Source organism: Lissotriton vulgaris, chromosome 3_1, assembly GCF_964263255.1.
Source record: "Lissotriton vulgaris chromosome 3_1, aLisVul1.2, whole genome shotgun sequence".
Taxonomy (NCBI): Eukaryota; Metazoa; Chordata; class Amphibia; order Caudata; family Salamandridae; genus Lissotriton; species Lissotriton vulgaris.
Window position 1 is genome coordinate 1,427,379,644 of NC_141689.1, and position 15,989 is coordinate 1,427,395,632.

The 15,989-nt window shown below is 43.7% G+C and overlaps 1 protein-coding gene across 1 annotated transcript in view; it reads right to left on the bottom strand.

The window, feature by feature from the left end:
* Positions 1–15,989, bottom strand: part of STAP1 (signal transducing adaptor family member 1) — a 512,237-nt gene that overhangs the window by 21,398 nt on the left and 474,850 nt on the right. The window contains exon 10 of the mRNA XM_086961918.1: positions 9,885–9,950. Within this exon, the coding sequence (XP_086818044.1) occupies positions 9,885–9,950 (66 nt within the window). The remainder of the gene's footprint in view (positions 1–9,884; positions 9,951–15,989) is intronic.

A 15,989-nucleotide genomic window follows, 5' to 3' on the forward strand; every position in this document is an offset into this window, starting at 1 on the left:
ATCGCCATCCTACACAAGGGATCAATCACCTGTACCATCATGGATGGCAATACCACACCGATAATGGAACACATGAACTTTCAGCTTCACACCGACGACAAAACAACCATCAAAGGCACCCTCAAATACAGACAGCCAGGACCATGAACCGGCATTCGCGATTCCATTGCGGACTTCATCACCCCGCTCACCGTTGAATCCGAACACTGGGAGACCTCAACTTCCATCTGGACGACTTCACTGACACCAAGCAGGTAGTCACTGAACCCATGCACAAAGCAAGACACACACTGGACGTCCATTTTTACGTCCAGCAGCAGGATCAGACACAAGCACATCTCTGAACTAACCTGATTCAACCCCTCCATCATACACTTCAGCATCATTGGACTTCTGCACCACCCCCAACCACCACAGCGCCCACTACTGCAGCTGGGCCACGGTCACTCATCAGCAATGGACCGATGCCCTCAGCACCACACATCACAAGATCACCATTAACCTGGAACAGACATTGAAGAACTTCAAAGTCCGGATAACCAGCACTGCCAACTGAGTCGCTCCCACCAAACCAGTCAAAACACAAAGACCTACCAAACAAGCCTGCTGGTACACTCCTGAACTCAGCAGTTTGAAAATCAGGTGCAACTGGAAAGAAGATGGAGCACCAGCAGGAACCAAACTGACTGAGCCACCTACAAATCTGCCCTCAATGACTACCACTTCCAGCTCAAAGTCTAAAAAAGGAGGCCTTGACCCCCCGGATTGAGACCAGCGTCAACCAAATCAAGTAACTCTTCACCATCATCAGAGAGCTCACCTTCTCGTCAGCCATTGAAAACTCGATCCTCTCCTCACAGGGACTTTGAGACGCCCTCGCCTACCGAACAAGATTAGCACTAAGCAATTAGGTTACTTTTTCCTTTTCAATGTGTTGCCTCCATCTTGAATTGCAGAGATTGCACATTTGGGTCAGGTGTCCTGTGTATGTTGCAGGAGAAGCTTACATAGATTTAAGAAAAAAATGTGTGTGTGTATAATTTGTACCTGCCACTGTGTATGGTGTTGAATAACTCCATGTGGATTCACAGAGTTAGATGCCAGCAAGAGCTGCATGAATAACAAAAGTCACAAGATGACAGAAACAGAGGAAACTCAATACTAGCTCCCCAGTGTTAATGACAGATTGCTCATTCAGCTGAAGGGAAGGGGCAGAAGAGATTATTAATGTGAACTGCAACATTGCTGACTTATCTATGTGCTATATGGACCACTCTGTAACACGAGGAGGCTCCCTGTGCAACATTGTGTGGTGCAATGGTGTGGCAACGGCACCAGCCGCCCCACTACAAGCAAGAAAAATGGGGCTTGTGCCAAAATAGCTGCGTCCTCAGCAATTACCAATTGCTGAGATTAATTCAAGCCATCCATCCATCACTTTTTTGTATACCTTAGTGAGGCACTCCTAAATGGGACGGAATGCCCAGAAGTAGGTCCTGTGCACAATGTCACTGGAACCAAGCTATACATTGTCTGATGATGCTTAACTAGGGTGAAAAAGATCATGGGTTGCTTGTGTTCTGGTTCAGGGAGAACCTGGCCCAGCATTTCAGGCTGGACTGCTCCCATTGCACCAGGGTCAAGATTGATTTGCATATGGCTGCGTCCCAACAGAGGTGTCATTGTGTGCAGAATGGCAATGGACTGGAGTGCTTTCCCCAAGTAATTACCAGTGGATGAGATTAATTCAAGCAGTCTATCCATCCCTTTTTTGCATACTTTAGTGTCTCGCCCTAAGTCGGACAGGTATGCCCATATGTTGGTCCCATGCTCACTGTGTCTCTGGAACCAAGCCATACCTGCCTGAGGAGCCCTAACCAGGATGAAACCAGTTCTGGGGTACTTAGGTTCCAGTTCAGGGAGGACTTGGAGTGGCAGTTTAGGCTGGGCTATTGCTATTGGAACAGGGTAAAGGCTGATTTGCATATGGTTGGATCCAGACTGAGGTAGCATGGTGTGCAAAATGGTGATGCTCATGGGATGCAGCACCTTACTGATTCACATGGTGTGCCTTTGCACCCAGGGATCCACGGAGGCCTTCAACTGGATTTCTGTTGGTGGGTACGCCTTTGACACTGCCTGTACCTCCTGACCCCACTTTAGGGGAAGGAGGTCAAGATCCTAGTTCTATATGACTTCAAACCAAATCTGTCCTGACCTAGATAGAAGCCAAGCACAAGTACAGTTCTTATTTGCCCACCTCATTCCTTCTGACTCAGACAAGAGAATGGTTTTGCCAAGAGTCTGTCCTCAAGTACTCGCACATCTATTTGAATCCGATTTGGACTACAGCTGACCTGGTTTTGGTGATGACGGGGATGATAGTTCCCCAAAATATGGACTTACAAAAGTCCTTGGAGTCATACCCTAATGGGTACTTGTCCAAAGCTTGTTCTTGTCCAATCGTAAATAATCAAGTAGCACAGTGCCATTGCTCAGCTCCTGATGGCTGCCTGTTTTTTTTACACTGCATCTTACTCTCTAGAGCCTGGATACATACCTCCACCAGCAGAGTGATCCACAATTCCTTTTCTATGACCCTGCCTGACAAGAAGTCAAATATAATTATCTGCCAGGCTTGCTCATATGTTGGTCAACTCCAGCTGTTTAATGGGACTCTACTGCCATGCATTTTGAGACTCAATTATGTCATCCAATCAGGAATGTACACAATAACTATTTGGGCAGAGCTTTGAGTAGTAGCGTGGTGCTCCAGTGCCACGGGTGGATAAGACGCACGGACTTTTCGGATGACGTCCAAGCATCACTCACGGACTTGAACTTTGATGGGTCTTGTCTCTTTGGCATGAAGGCTGACTTTGCCCTCAAGAGCTTTAAAGAAATTAGAACACCTGGGTGCTATCTTGGCCTTTCTACACCCACAAGGCAGTATCCACATTAATTTTGCCCTTTTCGAGGCATTGCTAAGGTCTCTGCCTTCAGACAACCTAAAAGCAGCTAGCCCAGCAGGCTATGCCCGGCCCCCAACCTCTCTGTCAGAAGCCTTCAAGCCACATTCATTTACCCATGGCCTTACACAATCCCCCCATGGGAGGCAGAATCATACATTTTTCCAGTGGTGGCAAGTAATAACGTCCAACAGGTGGGCCCTCTAGATCGTCCAAAGGGGCTATGCCCTGCCATCCCTTTTGATACCACTGCCTATCCCACCTACATCACAATGGCTTTCACAGGATCATTTGTACATTTTTCTGCAGGAAGTCCAGACTCTTTTGGAGAAAGGAGTCATAGAGATGACCCCAGGCTCAGAAATCAGAAATGGGTGTTATTCCTGCTATTTTCAAGTGTCAAAGAAGGTGGAGGACTTCACCCTATTTTAGTTCTTTGACCTCTCAACATCTTCCAGAAGAAGTAAAAATTCATGATGTTTACACAGGCCCAGATTTGCTCTGCCCTAGACAGAGGAGAATGAAGTGTGACGTTGGGAATGCAGAACACCTATTTCCATGTTCCCGCCCAATATGCTCAGAGATGTTAACTGCACCTCAGTACAGATCAGAGGACTCTGGTTTTGATGGACCTCACCCTCACGTTAACCTGCTGGAATTGCTGGCTATTCTCCTGCTGTTGGAGGCCTTCCTGCCAACCATTGAAGGGAGGCTGGTATAGCTTTTCATGGCCAACACCACTGCCATGTGGTATTACAGCAAGCAGAGGGGGATTGGATTGTGTCCTGTGCAAGGAAGCTCTGCGCCGCTGGGACGTTGGGACATCTCCCATGTCATGATCCACCTGGTGGGGTCTTTGAATGCTAGTGTGGACAAACTCATCTGGCAATGCCTAGTGGATCACGAATAGCAGCAACACACAGAGGTGGCACAGGGCATGTTACAGCAACGGGGAGAACCCAGGCTCCAATCTATTCACCACTGCTCAGAATGCACAGCGTCAACCCTTTTGTGCATTGACATTCCCCAGAGGGCTCTCTTTCAGAAATGCATATCACAGGACTCCTGTATGCCTTCCCATCACTACCTCTCCTACCGGGAGTACTGAGGAAGATCAGGAAACACCTGGCCCACGTCATCTTAGCGGCTCCGTATTGGGCGAGGAGAGTAGGGTACCTGGATATTCTGGGCATGAGCACTGGTCCTCAGATCGGGCTGTAACTTCAGGGGAACCTCTGTTGCAGCAGCAAGGCAGGGTTTTGCACCTGGGCCTAAGCATTCTGCACCTCCATGCTTGGAGATTGAGCAGCAGCAGATGACGTCCTTTGATATTTCTTATGAAGTCATTGATGTGATCTTGGCAGTGATGCAGCCTTCCACAAATTTGGTGTATGCTGGGTGCTGAGATAAGCTTGTGACTTTGTGCATCACCCACCAGATGCACCCATTGCAAGCCAAACTGTTGAAAGTCTTGTCGTATGTTTTATCTTTGGGCCAGCGAGGACTTGCAATTTGCACTGTTATAGGTTGCTTTCCATCACCCTTGGCCTTCTTAAGTTTCCTCTACAATTTGTCCTTGTTCAAATCACCTGTTGTGATTTGGGGCCATATGTATCAACATATTTCCCCATAGACACAGAGTAGGCAAAACCCTTTGATGCATCTGGCCCCAGATTTCTAAAAGGTTTGCAACATATGTTTCCGATGCCACTTTGGAACTTAAATTTGGTTCACACTTTCCTAATGTGTACCCCTTTCAAGCCAAGGCACAGTTGTCCATTAAGCCCTTGAGCTTAAAAACAGACTTTCTGGTCACGATAACATCCATGTGTCACACGAGTAAGCTTCAGGCCCTCTTGGTCCAACAGCCTTATACTACTTTTTTTTCTCAGCACAAACTGGTGTTAAGAACTAAAGGTGCGTTCCTGCCAAAGGTAGTCACACTCATGTCAGCTAAGCCTTCACTCTTCCAACATTCTTTGCTGCGCCTCATCTCCCAAACAAGGTAGAGAGACTGCATCGCATGGACCCCACAAAAGCATTGAGCTTTTACATTTGATCATACCAAGGACTACTGGGTGGACTTTGGGGCAAAGAAAGACAAGGCGGTGTAGAAGCGGACCATATCATGACGGTTGGTTTGAGAAACTGAGCTGCTGGTTGACTGGGGTGTGAAGATTTTTCAAGCAAAAGCCACAATCACTTGCAGGGTGAACCACAAGTCACTATATTAACCTGTGCTTAACCCTGGGTAGCCTGGCACAAAAAAACAGCCAGGCTTAATTTAAAGGCAATGAGTAAAGTATTTATGCAGTACACATACGGTAATAAAGTGAAAACACAATACATGAACAATCCCAATCCAATTTAGAAAATTTTTGTACATTTTAATAAATTGACACCAAAATGGCAAAAGTCCAATCAGTAGAACCAGAGTTATGAATTTTTAAAGTTTTAAAGGAAATCTAGTGTCTAAAAGATCAAAGCACCAATGGCGGACATCTGGTCATGCGAGACGGGACCAAAGTTGAACGTTAAGGCCAGCCGCAATGGAGCGGGGTTCGGGTAAAAGAATGGGATTAGGCCTGGTCAGTGCATACCTTCGCACTTAGAAGCATTTTGAAAGAAAAATGTCTGAGACGGTAGAAGTTCAGCTGAGCAAGGCTGCAGGAGTGTCTGAGGAGGGAGGGTTATCATTGGATAGCCATTGAGCGAAGCCGCAGTGAAGATTTTTACCTTTGGACTTAGTTGTCGAAATGGAAGTTGAAACTCTCCAGTGGGACGAAGCAGAATGCTGTAATTGATGACAGTTCCAAGAGTTCGGATAACCCTTTGGCGAAGGACCGCTGAAACAGATTTGCTGCTGTGGAGAAGAACATAGCGGGAGAAGCAGCTAATTCAATTCGAACAGCGATGCACATCGGGCGGCTAGGCAAGCAGGTTGGTCCCGTTCTCCCCCTGGTTCTCAGTGCACTTTTTAGCCAAAGTCCTCAGTCTTGAAAATTGGTCATGTGGGCCCCATTAGCAGCACAACCAAGGGTCAAGGGCTGGATGTGGGTTCAGGACTCACTCAGACTGGGTCCAGGTGCAGGTTCAAATTGGTGGGAGCCTGTTATGTCCCTGTGGTACTGAACAGGAGGCCAGTAAACTAGCCTGTGGATCCACTTCTAGTAGTTCTGGGTGCAGGTGAAGATGCAGGGCTCAACTGTAGGCCTGGCCTCTGAGGGTTTAAGACAGACCTTAGGCAGCAAAGCAATCCTTCCAGGTACAGCAGCCATCTGGCACAGTGCACAGCAGGTCACAGCATCATACAGTCCTCTCAGAGTATTTCCGCAGGTCCAGTAATGAACTGATGAATGGGTCTGAAGGCCCTACTTTTATACCCTGGTGCCCTTCTCCTAGAAGGTGGGAGAAACGTATAGAAATGTTCTTTGAAACTCTTGGAATCTCCTGACTCCCGTACCCTGGCTCCAAGCTGGCTTTAGTAACAATACAGGGTTTTTAGGCCTTTTGTGAAGAAATAGGACCATTGAGCTTCAGCTAATCCAATTATTGTGTGACTCTCTCAGGGGAATTCACAAAGACTGTCAGCTATACCCAGCCATGTGACCCAAGACAGACTGCAGGCATAAAGGGTTAAGGAAATGCCCACTTTCTAAAAGTATCAAATAGAAATTACCTGGCCTCCAATTCTCATTACTGCTTATTTATTCAGCAGATTTCAAATACAATACATTCAGTTATTGTATCTCACTTTAACATTTGTGTATATTGCAATTTCCTTTCTCCAACAGTTATATATTTTAGGTGCATTCAGGGATACTCATCTCATTTTTCAGAACAATTTGTGCCAACAATAGTGAAAAAACCATTAAAAACATATCAATACGATAAAGCATACCATTGCATGAATTATTTTGTAGATTCTACAATAGTTACACCAGTCAATATTATAGAACGTCTGCCTGCCTGAGCTAAGGTTATTAACACTTTTTTATTTTGTAAAGCACACAAACAGACTCGCTACGGGGAATTAGATATTCTTTGTATTCTCTCTAGGGGTGTGTTTTTATGTTATTGCACCCTCAGAAGAGTCCCACTTAATAAGGTTCCCTCGTTGGCGAAAAAGGAAAAAGGCTGACGCGTTTCTAATCCCCTTCTGAGGTCAGGGATTATCTTCAGGGCTGAACCACGGTGTAATCAGGTATTCATTAACTTAACTCACTCTTGTGGTACACATTCTTTTTGTTGCTCGCGTGAACTAAATATTTTCATCTGTGTTTCACTCCATATTTCCAGTGGATTTTTTCTTTTTCGTTTTAGATAAAGGCTTGCAATCCACCTTGAAAGTGGCTTCTTCTTTTTTCACTGTGTCTATTTTACTTTCTCAAGGCGTTCATTTTCATTAGGGCCATTTATCGAATGAGCGTTGAACCAATGTTACATTTTGCGGGGCTTCATATCAACCGTCAATCGTCAACCATGCAGCTGGGCTGTCTCGGGGGAATTCACAAAAGTCTGTCAGCTATACCCAGCCCTGTGATCCAAGACAGACTGCAGGCACGAAGGGTTAAGGACAGGAAATGCCCACTTTCTAAAAGTGGCATTTTCAAAACTAATGAAAAATCCAATGTTACCATTAAAGAGAGTTTATCATTACAATTCCGTAGAAACCAAACATGACAAATCTACCTTCTCTCAATTAGAAATTATAGCTTATTATATGTAATAAAAGGAATCCTCAATGTTATCCTAAGGGAGGGGTAGGCCTAACAGTAGTGAAAAATGAATTTGTGGGTTTTTCACTACCAGGACATGTAAAACTTAAAAGTACATGTCCAACCTTTTAATTACATAGCACCCTGTCCTATGGGCTACCCTGGGCCTACCTTAGGGGTGGCCTGAATGTAATAAAAGGGGAGTCTGAGGCTTGGCAAGGGGTTTAAATGCCAGGTCGATATGGCAGTGTGACAATGCATTTAGACCGCAATGGCAAGCCTCTGACAAGTTTTAGAGAGCTACTTAGGTGGTGCAGGCCCACTGGTAGCATTTAATTTACAGGCCGTGGGTATATGAAATACCACTCTATAATGGACTTCCAAGTAAATTAAAATATGGCAATTAGGTATATGCCAATCAAACCATGTTTAGGGGAGTGAGCACCAGCACATTAGCACTGGTTAGCACTGGTAAAGTGCACAGAGTCCTAAGGCCCACAATAACTATTTTATTAAAAAGGGGAGGAGGAAGGCAAAAGGTTTGAGGGTGGCCCTACAGAAAGGGCCATTTCCAACATTGGCCCTTTGTATTATGATCTGATACACATTGACTAAGACACAGCATCCAGAAGGTCTGAGTGCTTGTTCCACCATAGCCAATGCTCCTACCTCTGTGTTGGCACACTGAGGGCCAGTCCAGGATATTTGTCAGGCTGCTACATAAGCATCAGAGTGCACAATCACATAGCACTATTGCCTTTGACAGTCAGGTTCGTCTGGATGACATTTTGCCTGTTTGGTCCTGCAGGAGTTTTTAATCTGAGCCATTCTGCCTATGTATAGCTTCACTTGTCACATCTGGAGCAGAATGAAGTAGACACAGAGTTGCACAAAGCAAACTAATGTTATGCAGGAGCACTGCTTTGAGTTTCCAGATCCAGTCTGGCACCTCAGGATATTCACTAGCTGAAGAATCTGCGGTTGGATTGAGTATTCACCAGAATAAGCAGTGCTGACGGTAAGTAACTTGTTCTCTACATTGATCGCACACATTCTAGCGACAGTGTAGTTATCAAGCCAAACCTAAAAATAAATTCTATTTGCTAGCAGTTACTCCTTGAGAGATAGGTGGCACAGTGAGCTTTGCTGAAGTGTGAAGATTGTAACGATATGTTAAGTCATGTAGTAGTGAGTTATACAGGTGGTATATAGTGAAATCTAATTTATTATGTTATGTTCGGTTGTGAGGTGTAGTAGTTTAACATGGAGTAATGTGGTGTTGTATAGTTGTGTCCAAACCTGGTGATATTACTTTTAAACATTGTGAGGTGGGTATTGTTTGCTCATGTGTCTCTCATGACCGCATATCTACCAGGTTCAAGTGTCTCCATGCCCTAATATCTCTCTGGCTCACATATCTTTCTGACTTATGAGCCCTCCCATCCAGATGTTGCCCTGGCTCTAGCCTCTATGTGTAACCTGTACAATAGGATGCTGTAGAATGGTGTGGTCTTTCAAGGGTGGTGTCATATGACTTGTTGTCAATTTGGTATATGTATGAGCTGCAGAGCAGTGTGAAGTAGAGAATAGTTGTGTGAAGTCCTAGTGAGAAGTGTTGTGATATGGTGAAATGATGCAAAGGGGAAAGCATGCTGGTGCATGGTATGGCATGGCATATTATATGGTTTTGCAAGTTGTGGAGTCTTGAGGTGCTGTTTGGTCATGTAAGGTGTAATGTGGTGCCCCTCTACGTTATGATATTATACAAAGAGATAGCGCTGAATTAAATTGGTAGTTATGCTACTGTTCATTGTGGCGGGATGCAGTGTCCCATGTGTTGTGGTGTCTAGTGGTATGATGTGTCCTAAGGTATGTTGGCATATGTTGCAAGGTGAGGTTACATGGTAAAGACTGTGATGTGATATATTATAATGTGTGGTATAGTGAAAAGCAAGAGAAGGTCTGGTGTTGCACTATATGTTGTGGTTTGGTAGGATGGTCAAATGGTACCAGTGGTGCAATGCAGCAATGTGGTCCAAATTTTTTTGTGTATATTGGCAAATACTGCGATGAACTACAAGTAAAAAGGAGCAATTAATCAGCATAATCTGTCTAGAAGAGAAAGAAAACATGCTAATGGATCTATATGCTCTATAAACAGAATATAGAGTTAAAAGATAACAATGTAGAGACACACCTGCAGGATTCCTGTCACAACCATTGTATCCCAGCGAAGGATTTTGAAAATCTTCAGTGTCATCCGCTGAAATACAGGAAAGAAACATGAATGTTACACAATCTATACTTTGAACCATTGAGTGCTTATGCTATGAGGAGTTGCCATTACCAGTGTGCTATTGTTTTCAAGTCAGTGTTAGGGAGTCAGCAAGTATATATCTCACAAACGTGGCAATATGAAAGGGGATTTACTAGCCATCTGTCGATCTCTTGATATAGCACCACTCTAAGAGAATAAACACTCTACAGCTTGCCTGGGGGATGACTTAGGGTTTGGTGCTGCTATGGCAGACACTGGCAAAGAAAGGCCAGGTTGCTAAATCTAGAGTATTCCACTGGTCAGGTAGATATTTCTTGCTCAAAATTACCTTGGTAACCATGTCTGGCAAAAAGCAATGACAAAAAGACTGCAGTGCCATGGTGGCATGGAAGATCTTCTATCACCATTGATTTATGAAGACAGACCTGTGCCCTGCCCCCAACCTAGGGCCCATCTCCAAGGCCCATAACATGGTGAACATGTAAACGTTTTTTCTGTCTGGGATGGTCATGGTTTCAGTGGTGGCTGCAGACAGAATGTCTAGTGGAAAGAATGACATTGCTGGGGCTGCCCTTAATTGGGCAACTCCTCCATCACAATTTCTGGTGGCCCCGAGAAAGTCTATAGAGCACCACTAAATACTCTGACATTGGCAGGTCTACCATCAGGAACTTTCCTTCCACTGCACTCTGGTTACTTGGGGACAGTGAAGGTGATTTCTCAGGACACTTTTTAGCGATGTCCCTTTACCAACAACCACTAAATGATGCTCTTAATTGCAATCACTCTTCAAACTGTGAATCATCTTGGCATATTTCAAGATGTGCATTGACTTAAGATGATGCTAATATGGTTAGCTAAGACAGACAAGTGAACTAGCTTTTAAGCCTTAACTTAGTATGAACCAGTGCTTTTTAAATAAACATGCAAACCATTTCCATTTGTATTTGAAAGTTTGCGTTCAAAATCCACTTTATGAAAGTACAAAAGGCAGAGATCATGACAGTGCACAGAGTTTGTGGCCTTATTTGAAATATTTCCCAAACAGTATGTTAAATTACACCTTTAGCCGTTTTATGTTAATGCAGGTTTTTTTTAATTCCTTTGTCTCTTGGTGCTTTAGATTCTTAGGGAGGACTGCCGTCTGCCATAGATTGTTTTTTTTCCAACCAAAGGGCTTTGTGCCTTCCCCTGAACCTTGAGCAGGTGGGTGTTGTAGTTTTATACAGTGATGTATATTTGGTTGTGCTCTGTATTGATTTAGAGGGGATCTTTTGACCAGCCACTATAGTCCATGAGATTGTAAATATGGACATGTGTTTCCCAAAGGGCATTGGCAGAGGGTGCTGTTTGGGTATTGCTCCCCTCCCCTAGTGATTTATTTGCACTGGTGGTTGCTGGTAGGGGCCACAGCACTTTTTTTCCCCATCAGATATTGACCATGAGAAAAGGAATGAAAGGCAAACAAATCTGAAAGCAGGAGGAGGAGAAAGATGGAAAGACTGTCACAAAGGGAGAAAGCAGGAACCTGCAAGAGTGAGATAAATGGTCAGGGTGTGCCTGTAGTGGATTAAATAGGCATGAGGTGAACTTGAGACTATCAGCAATGATATTCTGGGCACCAATATTTAACTGCTTCAGCCATGGGCTTCTTCACAGAGCTTCGGGCACCGGCACTCGTTCTATTACAAATTAAGCACTGCCTACGCATTATCGGTCTTAATTATCATTCCACCTATGTTACTGAACATCAGTCTTTGTAGTTTGTTGCCTGTGACTCTTTTGAACGTTTCTGGAGGGTTATGTTCCTGTGGTACGTTTTGTCAGAGCCAAAATATCTCTTATTCTCCATTTTCTTTTACTTGCATCCAGTCTGTCCCCCTCTCATCCATTTCCTTTTGTTCACCAGTCCAGTGCCAAGTGTGTTCACGACACAGTGCCTCCCTGTATTTTTCTCTACGTTTTCCCAGTCCCAAGACTAATTGCTTCTGATGTTCCCTATCTCCAAGGCACCCAGTTTCCTAATACTTTGCCCACTGAGAGTTTCACCACAAGGTTATCTACCCTTAGCCAGTCCTATCTCTAGATCTAGTCGTCACCGATTTCCAAAGGGCAAACATTCCAGCAGCATTGTGCTCATAAAGGATACATATTAAAATCTAACACTCGGATAGACATCAGGTTCAAATAAAGTAGCTGACAACTATACATCCTACAGAACAGAAGTGAGTTGTGCATTTCCTAATGACCTCCGCCCTCTCAAAATACACAAGTGGCTGAATTTCAACAAAAATGCAGGTGGACATAAACCATTAACCGATCCTCCCCTCCATGCACCCTCTGATTTAGCAAATCAGAGGGTTTGCGAATGTTAAGACCCTTTTTCAACGGTAGTAAACCTATTTAACGATTCGGAAAAGTGTTTCCAGATCGTTGAAAGGGTTTAGGAAACCAAACTGGATCAATATTTAAAAGGTCTGTTTTTAGGTCGCCCTTCCATATATCGATTTCTTATGTATGTATTAATGTTTTGTGACTTGAATCCGGTCTAAAAAAACATATTTTACGACACCTAAACAAAGGTGGTAATACATTCATAATCAGGAAGTGGTTTCCACAGCACCATTTTGCTTCGAAATGTTGAAAAAAATTTTTTTAGGAGTATGCAGTGTTCCCGGAAACCACTGCTTACTTCTACAAAAAAGTTTATGGAACTTTTCATTTGTTTTTGAAATGCATCTCTTTTTCCTTTAGGGAAACAAGATGCATTTTAAAAAAAGAGTTTTACTTGAAAGCAATCACAGACATGGTGGTCTGCTGATCTCAACAGACTACCATCACTGTGATGGCAGCAACTCGCAGGTCTAAACTGGAGTGGCATGGTGAGCAAAAGAATGATGGATTTAACCCAGATCTCTTGACTGGGGTGAATGTTTTGATTTGTTCTGCATTTCGTCCATCAATTGTGTTTCTTTAGCAAATCGTAACAGGCAGCAACTTGCAACCTACCTCACTAATATTCGCTAGGTAGGACGAATTACGACCCACTACGATTCAGTATTTTGTGAACCAACCTGTTAATACATAAATCAGTTTGCAAAATACCAATACGTTTGGTACAAATTGATGTGCAAATCACGATCCCTTTTACTGAATGCATTCTTAGTACATCTACCACGTAATTATATGCATTAACATGATGCTAATTGCTAATGCCACTACAAATCACGATCCCTTTTACTGAATGCATTCTTAGTACATCTACCACGTAATTATATGCATTAACATGATGCTAATTGCTAATGCCACTACACCTGCTGCTGTATAATGCTACTGATCATATGGGGACATATTCTATACTTTCAGGCTTACTCACTAAACTACTTTTGGTCAGAATTGTGCTCTAGCCGATCCAGAGGAAGCACTAGCATTTCTTCACACCATGCTTCGAAGTATTATGGCATTGCCATGATTGGAATTTGGCTTTGCCATTGTTATAATTGATGCAATGCAGAGTAATATTACATTGTTTAGTAAAATGTGCGTTAATAACCCTAAAGATTAGGGGCATGTTCAAAAGCACATTTTACCATACTTGTTAGGTCTGAACTTATTGTATTGCAATTGCATTTACGTAGCATTTCCTAAACTACCCCTGATGAGGCATTGAAGTGCTTTATTTTGGGCAGCATGTTGCTCAGGAATGTAAGGTTAGTGGTTATTGTTTGTTATTGGGATTAGACCTGCTCACTCAAAGACAGAATTCCATGCATTTGTTCCAGTTTCATTGTGGTACGTTACATTGATAGGGTTAGATGCGATCATTAGTCGTAACAATGCGATTTCACACACATGATTGGTGGGATTAACAAATATGAGTGAGGTGATTAGACATTGTTAGGTTGCAGGATTTTGACTTTCAAATAAGGAGTATTTGCGATATTTGAAATGAGGTGTGGGCAATTTGCAGAAATACAATAATAATAATTATGGCAAACATGCATGTGACAGTGTAAGCTGTGCTTTCTTCAAGGAGTCTCTAACAACCTTTTGCTTGAGACTTTATCAAGCACGCCTTGGCTTAAATTATTGCAGTATTCATCTCTCACCCACTGCAGTATTCATCTCTCACCTAATTCTATTGCTGTTTGGATGCAACCTTCCTTCTCCACTCGAGTTCTTGTATTGATCTGCATGAGGGGCTATCTTACAGCTATAGTGGTCTATGTCCACTCCTGCTGGTTTTCTCCTTTTTGCCCTGCTCTAGTGTGCTAAAGCTGCATAGATAGCTCACTAAATCCAGATCTATAGGCTGCCCTGAAAACAGCATCTGCCACACCCTCCAACCTAAACAAGATCACCACCATTTGTCATTTCCCCCATCATCCTTCAGTCTCTCTATGTAACCCAATGCTCCCTTCCCTTCCCCTGCTCCCTTTCACTATCTTCTCAACACCTCTTGTCGCAGGACAATGAACTTCAAAAGATTGTGGGAGTTGGCCACTGCCGGCCAATCCAGAGCCAAAAGGATCTGTGAGTATATGACATTCTCCAGGTGCTTTACTTTTTTCTTTGAGTATGTCATTACTGGAAGTACACACCTCTGTGACACTCTTCTAGCTGCAATCTCAAAGGGAGGGACGCAGGGCTTGTTAGGTCCAGCATACAGACCCGGGGATACTGGTAGACGAAAAAAGGTATGCTGTTCCTACAGGGAATGGGATGAGGAATGTGGCAGGCCACGTCAGTATTGTCAGTTACGGACAAGTGCTAGATAAAACAAGACAGTGCATGCTAATGCAGGGATAGCTTCAATAAGGAGCAAGAGCCCTCACACACACTGAGGGGTGTCATGCTTCACCATAGGGCATCTCCTCGTTGGGCCGGTGCTGCAATGCCCTACGGGCCCCACCGGGGGCTCTTTGCCGGAGGACTTCTTGGTTTGCCATCGTGAAGCTAAAGGATGTTTTTGGAGGGTGCCTATGTGCAGTGAGTAGAAGTGGGATCATGTATGTGAGGTTAAAAATGGCTCCTGGATTCTCCAGAGACAATTTATTTGAGGAGAACCCTCCCCATCAGATGACCTCCTTTGCCTACAACACTGATCTATTTTTAAAGAATTACTCTGTAGGAGGAGGACCACCTCTGGGCTAAACACGCCCATGTAGATGTTTTCTACAGTGTTTTCCCCATGAGTCACAAGACCGGCAGACAGACTCTATCTCCACTCACACCGTGGCTACACTCCAAAGAACTCTGCAGCAGCACTGTCATGTGAGTTCAGAGCGAAGGATGGCTCCAAAGGCTGAGCCCACATTCACATTCTGCTTTGTAGCGAAAGTCTACCAACTCTCCCTAATGGTTGTATTTTTGATGGGCAAGTCCTGGCCAGGAAGGAGGTGGGGTACTATCTGTCTAGTGCAGATCCCAAGGTAAAAGCCTTGCCTCCTGCCTTTGCTGATATAAAAGCCCCACTCCCTGCCATGGTTGATATTCCGCAGGCACTGGTCAGTGGAAGGCTCCTTCCTTCATCAGTAAGAGCTTGAGCTGCCTCTCACAGCTAATTTGGGCCGATTTCCTTTTGTAAACATCATCATACTCCTGCAGCATTCCTAAAGCTCTTGGTTTGACCTGGGCAAATGCACAACCTCTGTCTAGTCCTTCCCCTTTTACATCCAAATCTTATTACAGAGCTCTATATTACTGTCATACATTTCTTTTCTCCCTGTGCTTAATTTTTTTTTTAATGAAAATATTATTGGTCCACACAGTGATTGTTTTGTTTTAATTTTGTTGTAAATTGTATTGCAAGTTGCTTTGAGCTGCTTTTAACATGGAATAAAATCATGGATTATGTTTGTGAGTACTGTAAAACCCTCCAAAAGAAATATATTTCGTGTAGCTGATGCATAAATGTACTGTGGCCTTGCAAACCTTTTTTAAGAAAGTGAATAAAACTACAATTGCAATTCATGAGGGTAGATTTTCTTGTGAAATAAAAAGAAATAAATGCATATTCAAATT